The sequence below is a fragment of the Cricetulus griseus genome, chromosome 4 (assembly GCF_003668045.3).
Source record: "Cricetulus griseus strain 17A/GY chromosome 4, alternate assembly CriGri-PICRH-1.0, whole genome shotgun sequence".
NCBI lineage: Eukaryota > Metazoa > Chordata > Mammalia > Rodentia > Cricetidae > Cricetulus > Cricetulus griseus.
Genome location: NC_048597.1, coordinates 218,302,213 through 218,310,600, shown reverse-complemented (window position 1 = coordinate 218,310,600; position 8,388 = coordinate 218,302,213). Strand labels below are relative to the sequence as shown.

The 8,388-nt window shown below is 47.3% G+C and overlaps 1 protein-coding gene across 1 annotated transcript; it reads right to left on the bottom strand.

Annotated features, from left to right (window-relative positions):
* Window positions 1–2,164: 2,164 nt before the first annotated feature.
* LOC100770736 (serine protease 44-like) lies at window positions 2,165–5,979 on the bottom strand. The gene is made up of 5 exons (XM_027414250.1): window positions 5,643–5,979; window positions 5,207–5,363; window positions 4,422–4,681; window positions 3,292–3,446; window positions 2,165–2,401 (listed from the first exon to the last, which is right to left on the bottom strand). The coding sequence occupies exons 1-5, from the start codon at window positions 5,977–5,979 to the stop codon at window positions 2,165–2,167; spliced, it is 1,146 nt and encodes a 381-aa protein (XP_027270051.1).
* Between the last annotated feature and the right edge of the window lie 2,409 nt (window positions 5,980–8,388).

The window sequence follows — 8,388 nt, the reverse complement described above, 5'->3', positions numbered from 1 at the left end:
CCATGGCCCTAAGGCCAGGTGCTGGAAGATGAGAACCCTTTACCAGGAAGCAGAGACATCCTGTTCCATACTCTCAGGCAACTATTCACCACAGGCCATGAATGTCAGGGGTATTGTGGTCCTGGTGGAGCTGCCACACGAAAGTGCACAGACCTGCACTCCCACTGGAGCAGCAAGATTTGCCCTACTCACCCTTATAATTGTGAGAGACACAGTTGCATATTGTCATTCGCAGGAGACACCTGTCACAGTGAGCACTTATCCATGCATTGCTCCTAGGAGAAAGATAGGCTTAGGTCCCAATAAGCTTCTGCTGAAAATATTCTCATCAACCAACCATCATATTCAGCAGCCTGTGTGTGTGCACTCTGTTAAATGGCTGGATTCACAGGCAACAGCAATCTAAGTGCCTGCTGGAAGCTGCTCCAGTACACTGCTTTTTCTTCATGAGGCCCATCACTTCTTGCCCTTAAGAACCATGGCAGTCCGATTCATCACTGCTATGGACAAATACCTGAGAGAAACAATTCAAGGTAACTGATGGGGAAATGTACTGTGTATGTTTATCTTTTTGATTGTTAAATAAAATACTGTTTGGCCAATGAGACAGCAAGTAGACGGGACTAGGAGTCAAAGAGGATTCTGGGAAATGTAGTAGAGAAGTGCTGATTCAGGCAGGAAGTGACATAGCAAGGAGACTTATATTTAAGTGAAGGAGAAACAGGAAAGGCTTCTCTTTTCCCCTCCGCTCCTGTTCCAGTGGCACAATGTGATCCACCGACAAGGAGGGATGCCAATAAGGAGTCCCATAAGATGAGTCTTATAAAATATATAGGTTTATGATAATTAAGACTGAACTAACAGATGAGGAATCCTAGTCATTGGCCAAGCAGCATTGTACCTAATACAAGTTTCTGTGTATTCATTTGGGCCTAACACGGGCAGGCGTCTGGCGTAAAGCTCACACGTGGCGGGGGGGGGAGGGCCCAGGCGACTTTTGGCGGAAAGATTTATCGTATCAGGTAACTATTCATGTTGGCTCCCAGTCTTTGAGGGTTCGGCCTAAGATGGTGGGAAAGGCACAGTGGAGCTGCTCACACTGCGGCAGTGTGCAGCAGACACTGGGAACACAGGAAGGAGGCAAGGGAAGATATGGTTCTCAAGGACACACCCTCCATGACGCATCTCCTCCACCTAGGTTCCATCTTTCCCCACCTCCCAGCAAACCCGATCATATTATGGATGAATTTCCAGCCCTGGTGCTCTAATTGGACTTGCTTCTCAGAAACGTACCTAGGACTTGCTTCATTTTCTAGGGATCTATTAGTTCAAGCAAGAGTAATGTCCCCATGCTAAGCAGCATCTCAACAAGGTGATCGGGACCTTTAAAACCATACAATCATCAGCAAAAACTACAAAAAAAAAATACTTCCCTAGATAAATGGGGGCCCATTTCTCTTTAGAGTATTCCATAAGCAGCCAAATATTCCAGATAGACAAAACTCCAGAACATAGGAGAGACATTTATTCACTTCACCTCTAAAACCTATCCTCTCCAAAACTGCATCAACACAACTTAAGATGGCCCTGGAAGTGGCTGCTAGGGTGTGAGGGAGAGGGTACCAGTCAGGACTACTCCCACGAATCTTGTGCAGAAGTTTGGTACTCACAGATGGATTCCCACTGGGGCTCAGGGGAATTGCTGCCAACCACAACTGAGCCAGATGTAGGCGTCCCAGGCTCACAGCTCTGCAGAAACTTGCTGTGCCTCCCGTCTCTTTCTTTGTGAGTAATCACGGGACTCACTGGTATGTACAGCAGAGTCTCAGGTAAGAGCTATTAAACTGGTGAGGTCTCTCCTCTGTAGATGTTCTCCAAGACCTCCACAAGTTATCTCCCTCCACCTGGTGTGCCAGATGGTCCTCAGTCTGGAAATGCCTCACTCTTCTTCGCTCCAGGCAAAGCACAGCCCTTGTACAGTGGTAGCTGGGGCAGACAGATGACCGGAACACCAGCTCAGGACATTCTGCAAGCCTCAAACTCCCTGTCATGCTCCACTGAGGCAATAGGTTCCAAGTAGAATTTGAAGAAAAAGCATCGACAGGGAAAGAAGGTCAGAGGAGAAGCCTAGTCGGGGCTCAGAAACAACAGAGGGCTTCGGGGATCACAGGGCCACCAGCATGCCCAGGTAAATCACCAGGCACGTGCTCAAGATGAGGAAGCCTGGTGAGTTCCAACCGGAAGCTCGACTCAATTCTTTAACGATCCAGTCTCTGTGGTAACTCACATCAGTATAAACTCCAGGAAATCCTACTCGACCACAGCCAATGCCCCAGCTCACGATCCCTACCTGCACCCATGATCCATTGAATTCACACACCAATGGCCCCCCAGAATCTCCCTGGAGAAAGAGAAAAAATGACAGGAATTAAATTAATTTGTAGCACAACAGATTCCACCCCAACTCACTGGAGAGATTAATACAAACCAAACATGCACCTGCTAGTCCTAAATTTCTATGAGATTTTGGAATTAAACTTGTTTTTTAACAAAGGAGCAGTTCAAGATGGGCGGTGGTGGCGCACGCCTTTGATCCCAGCACTCGGGAGGCAGAGGCAGGCAGATCTCTGTGAGTTCAAGATCAACCAGGTCTACAAGAGCTAGTTCCAGGACAGCCTCCATAGCCACAGAGAAATCCTGTCTCAAAAAAAAAAAAAAAAAAGAGCAGTTCTATCTATTAAAAGAGGTTAACTGGGAGCTGGAGAGATGACTCAGAGGTTAAGAGCACTGGCTGCTCTTCCAGAGGTCCTGAGTTCAATTCCCAGCAACCACATGGTGGCTCACAACCATCTCTAGTTCGGATCTGATGCCCTCTTCTGGCATAAATGTGTACTTGCAGATAGAGCACTCATGCATAAAATAAATAAATCTTAAAAAAATAGATTAACTGAATATAAACCAACATAATGTTTCTTTTCTAAAAGAAAAGACATTCCATGCACCTATCCCAAGTGCATGGAATGTCACACAGAAGGGGTAAAAACCCCGAGTTTGTATTATTGCCTCCCTGATCCACCCCACCCCCAGCCACTGCAGACAGCATTAGCCATTTTCTCCTGGAGGATCCTGTCAGGCTAGCCCAGGAGCTGTGGTGGCTTGTTCTGACAGACCAATAGCTTCAATAACGGTAAATGGAGGATCAGGCACACAGTCCAGGCCCTAATGTCTGGGAATTAGGGACTTGTGAGGAGAGGATAGCAGGGCAGAGTAGCGAGGGACCCATGAACTGACCTGGCAGGTGTCTCCTCCCTCCTCATTGTAGCCACAGACTACCCCTTCCTGAACTACGGTCAATATTTTTCCTGAACTTTTCTTGAGAATTCGATTACATTCTTCATGATGAATAATGCTTAGGTCAACCTCTCGAAGTTTTCTTGATGAGCTACCTACATGGAGATAATTTTGGAGAGAGCAGATCTCCATTAAGTAGGAATGACTTGAGTCAGTTGTACCTCCTCTGGGTCTCAATATCTTGTTCACACACGAGTACCCTCAAAGAAATCAGCTGTCATTCCCATCTGGCACTGACAGAAATGAGGCCCAACTTTGCCAAGAGTGTAAGACGATGAAAAGTCCAAACCAAGGAAGTAGAAGAAACAAAACAGCCCAAGAGAGGGCAAAATCTTGTCAGCCTGAGAGGTGACAGCAAGCATGTGATACACCCTTGCTAATACTAGTGATGGTGTCCCATGTATCAGGAAAGCATCTTGTTATGACCTGATCACAAACTCTCAGAAAGGTAACGCCCCCAGATACCAATCTGCATTCTCCCCAGTCATAGGAGACCCTAGAGCAGTGGGTCTCAACCTTCCTGATGCTGCAACCCTTTAATACCCTTCCTTAAGTTGTGGTGACCCCCAACCATAAAATAATTTTCATTGCTACTTCATAACTATAATTTTGCTACTGTTATGAATTATAATGTAAACATCTGTGTTTTGCAATGGTCTTAGGCGACCCCTATGAAAGGGTCACTCAATCCCCAAAAGGGGTCGAAACCCATAGCTTGAGAATTGCTGTCTTATAGACTCACTGAGTTCCCTGGCCTCTCCTCACATACAAGAAGCTCTCTACCTAGAAAGATAGGTACTTCTAGCTTACACATAGGTCATCTCACTGTGAGCTAAAATCTGCCCTGGTGAGTATCCACCATGTTTGGTACCTAGGTCCTCAAGTCCAGACAAACCTATAGAAAGTCACCAATAGTTGCTCCCTTGGGAACACCTTCTCTCTTCCCCTCCCTTAACCACCTGCCAGAAACTCTGGCTCCCTGTGCCTCCCATTAGCTTGTAGACCAACCGCAGGCTACTAAGTAGTCTGTTCCCTGGTCCATGGTTGCTGGAGTCTTACTTTAGGCTCACCTCCTTCAAGAACTCTGCCCCATCCAGTCACCCAGCACTGGGTGCCAGCTTTCACCATGAAAGCCCTGCGAGGGAGGCACACTGGCTGGATGTAGCCACTGTAATTCACAGGGAAGGCCAGCAAGGCAAGAGCAATGTCATGCACCATTGTCCCCAAAAGAGAGAAGTCCCGGTGAACAACGATGTCTTGGACTGGAATCTTCACTGCCTGATCGGTCCACAGGTCAACTATTCCCATCGACACTACGTAATTCAAATGGCTGCAAAGAGATCCGGAAGGTTCTACACAATTCCCCTCCACACGATGGATCACGGCGCTCCCCAGCCCAGTCCCATCCTCCTGAGGCAGCCACCAAAACCTCCCTCTGCTCTAACTATGTTCCCTCCAGGACCCCTGATCACCCCCATCCAGCTACCGGTTGGTTCTCCAAGCATGGTCTCTGATCACTATCACTTGGGATTGTGTTAGGAATCCAAATGTGCAGGTGTCAGCTGAAACTGAGCTAAAACAACAACAGCAACAACAACAAAACCTAGGCTGGTCATTTCTGATCCACCCACCCCCTAGAGTTTTGAGATATGTTCTCTCTCACTCTGTAGACCAAGCTGGCCTCTAACCCCTGGCAATCCTCCTGCCTTAGTCTCCTAAGTGTTGGGATTACAGGCTCGTACTACCACAGGCTCCTGCTCCTTTATTTTATTTTACTTTATTTTCAAATAGAAGGCAAGAGGGACAGGACATAGAAGCTGGTCAGGGGCCCAAGCCCAGATCTCCGGGTACTCACCCAAATACACAGTGGGCTGCAGTCATCACCCACCATTTGCTGATGAGGGAGCCACCGCAGACGTGAGTGTTCCGGACTTGCAGGCTCACCTGCCAGGGCCACTTCCTCTCTGCCGCAAGCTGTCCACCAACTACCCTTGCAGTTCTGTGGCCACAACCTGGAGCAGGTTAGTGAAGGGAGGGACTCAGGGTAAGGCTGTTGCTACTCTACCACCATCCAGATCCTTAGAACCTGCAGAACAGGGCTCTGTTCCTCAAATTCCAGGTCTGGGTGGATGCCTAAGACTCATCAGAGAGCGGTGGTGTCCTCTCAGACCCCGGCCCCACTCAGAACCCACACCCCACACCCAAGGACCAAGATCCTCCTACACATCAGGGTCCCATCCCCCTAGGTCCAGGCCAGTTCTCCGCGTCAGACCATGACTCAGAAACTTCACCTGTAGTGGTTGGAATCCATGTCGGAAACCGTTCCTGTGACAGAGTCATGGGTGAAACAGAGTGACTGGGTGTAAAAGCCACCGAATCAAGGGGCACCATGCTCCCCTCAGGCTGCGGGCCCCGAGAGATCTCGGGCATCCCTGTGAGAGGCTTCTCCTGTGGGCTTGCACTCGGGTCATCGAGGCCATCCTCCAAGCGGAGAGGAGGAAGAGACAGCGTCCCTGGGATCATTCGGGCCTCGCCCAATAGCATCTGAAGCAGCAAGAACCAGGCCAAGGGACCACGAAAGGCCATACCACCACGAAGGCCTTGGCCTCCGTCTCTGAGCCTCCTCATGGCGGTTACCGAGGCCGCGCACAGTTCTGGGGGAAACCGGTTCCATCTCGAGGCTGCTTTCAGTCCTGACTCTCCTTGACCCCCGGGGCAGGGCGTGACCCAGATAGTCAGAGAGGCCAGCGGAGTTCCCTGGCCGCAGAGAGCAGACAGCAGCTCTTAGGAGCCCCTTCTTCTGGCACAGGCGTCCACCGTAGAGGGTGCACAACCTCAAATGCTAACAGAGGTGCAGGGATAAGGGGTTGCCCACACGCTACAGTGGGGATGTAAGCACAGCCACTCTGGAAAGCTCACTGGTTGTTTAATATACAATAAAAAATCTAATTACCAGCTGGGCAGTGGCGGCGCACAACATTAGTCCCAGCGCTCGGGAGGCAGAGGCATAGGCAGGAGGATCTCTGTGAGTTCAAGGCCAGCCTGGTCTACAGAGTGAGTTCTGACCTTTGGAATTGCAAAATACAGTTGAATTGTTTCTAGCCACGAAATTGGTGGTAAATTGTTAGAGTTATAAAAAGAAGAATCAATACAAATCTAGATATCCCTCAGGAGGTGAATGGTTACATTCATACTGTTAAAAAAAAAGACCAAACCCACGCCTGCCCAATTAAAGCAAGCTGTGTTTGGGGGTGTGTGCCTGGAATACCAGCTGTCTCACCCGAAGCTGGGATTTGGGAGGGCAGCTCCTGTTGGCCTCTCGAGGTCCCTTTTGTAGGAGAGATAAGGTGTTCGCAGGGGCAAGAGAGTTGGCTGTTACATAGTTAGGAAGATGCAATGAAAGGGAAGGAGCAAGGGTAACGATATATCTATACATAGATAGATATATAAATAGATATATATATCATGTGAATTGGATCAGAAAATTTTGTGTAGGTTGAAAAGATGTTTTATAGTCTACATCAGATTAAGAAAGGGAACTCATTCATTTCTCTCTCTCTCTCTCTCTCTCTCTCTCTCTCTCTCTCTCTGTGTGTGTGTGTGTGTGTGTGTGTTTTTGAGTTTTTTTTTTGTTTGTTTGTTTCTCTGTGTAGCCCTGGCTGTCCTAGAACTTGATCTGTAGACCAGGCTGGCCTCAAGCTCACAGAGATCAGCCTGCCTCTGCCTCCGAAGTACTGGGATTAAAGGCATTAAGCCACAGGGCTCAAGAACTTATTCTTATAAATAGAAATCTTCACTTGCAAGGACTTAACAGAGTACAAACGGGAACTTATTGTTAACTATAAACAGAAACCTTAACCTGCAAAATACATTGTTCCCATTTTGGTCTCCCATTAATTTGCAAAGTATATTGTTTCTATTTTGGTCTCACAATACCACAAAGTATTACTGAGCAATTGGAATGAACCAGACTACTGGGTGAGAAGGAGGAAGAGTTGAGAGGGAGGCAGGAAATAATGGAAGCTTCATATAATCACAATACAGTGTATCAATGTATGAAATTATCAAAAACAAAATATGCATTTAAAGTTTTTTTCTCTGCTAATTTCATGTTGCTCTCATTTCCTAATGTTTTATTGACTATTCACTCAGTTTTGCTGCTTTTTCATGTTTTCCAAAAATATCGAATGACTACTGAACGTCACACTGCTGACTGATTGTGCTGTTGTCCTTCAAAAATGTTGAAATCTAGCAGACATGTAACCTCTCTGATCTACTTGAGATTATTTTTAGTTTGTTCGACCTGTGTCTGGGTGCTAGCAGTTAAGTTTTGTAGATTCTCTGTTGACTGCCAGGTGACTAAGCAGGGCATCCCTCCCTGGTTGGATGTCACTCACGACTATGTGACCCCTAAGAATTGTTTAATTTCTAGTAGTCTGGCATCCATTTTACCTAGCATCCTGGAAATGCCTGTGAAGGTTGGCATTCACCCAAAGATTAAGGGGAATCACTATACAATTTTTTAACTGTTTCTCTCCCTACTTATAACCCTTGAATCAACAACCTTTCAGAACAGAGAGCTTTTACTGAATGTTTAGACTTTGCAGGCCACACATAGTCCCAGCTGCATTCTTTTCTAAAAGATGACCTTCTAGGGGCTGAAGAGATGGCTAAACTCTGCTGTGCAAGTACAAGGACCCAGGCTCAATCTCCCAAACCCATGTGAAAAACCAGATGCTTCGGTGCATGCCTACAATCCCAAAGCTCCAGAGGCAGAGACAGGAAAGCCTCTCAGGCTTGCTGGCCAGCCAGTCTAGCCAAATTAGTGAGCTCCAAGCTCAGGGAGAGACCCTGTCTCCAAACACAAAATGGACAATGGTTAAAGAAAACTCCCAACATTAACTTCTGGCCAGTGCATGCATGCCCAAGTGCACATGCATGCACAGACACAAACACGCATACTAAATAATAAAATATGGCCCTTTAAAACTGTATAAATTAAGTCAGATGGTGGGGCACACATTTAATGCCAGCACT

Bases quoted from the DNA above. Each gene is read 5' to 3' on its own strand.
- LOC100770736 (XM_027414250.1), bottom strand. From the start codon at position 5,979: ATGAGGAGGCTCAGAGACGGAGGCCAAGGCCTTCGTGGTGGTATGGCC. The intron at 4,682-5,206 runs GTGAGTACCCGG...ATCTCTTTGCAG, and splicing joins GCAGCCCACTGTGTATTTGG to CCATTTGAATTACGTAGTGT. The intron at 2,402-3,291 runs GTCAGTTCATGG...CTCTTTCTCCAG, and splicing joins AGGGAGGAGACACCTGCCAG to GGAGATTCTGGGGGGCCATT.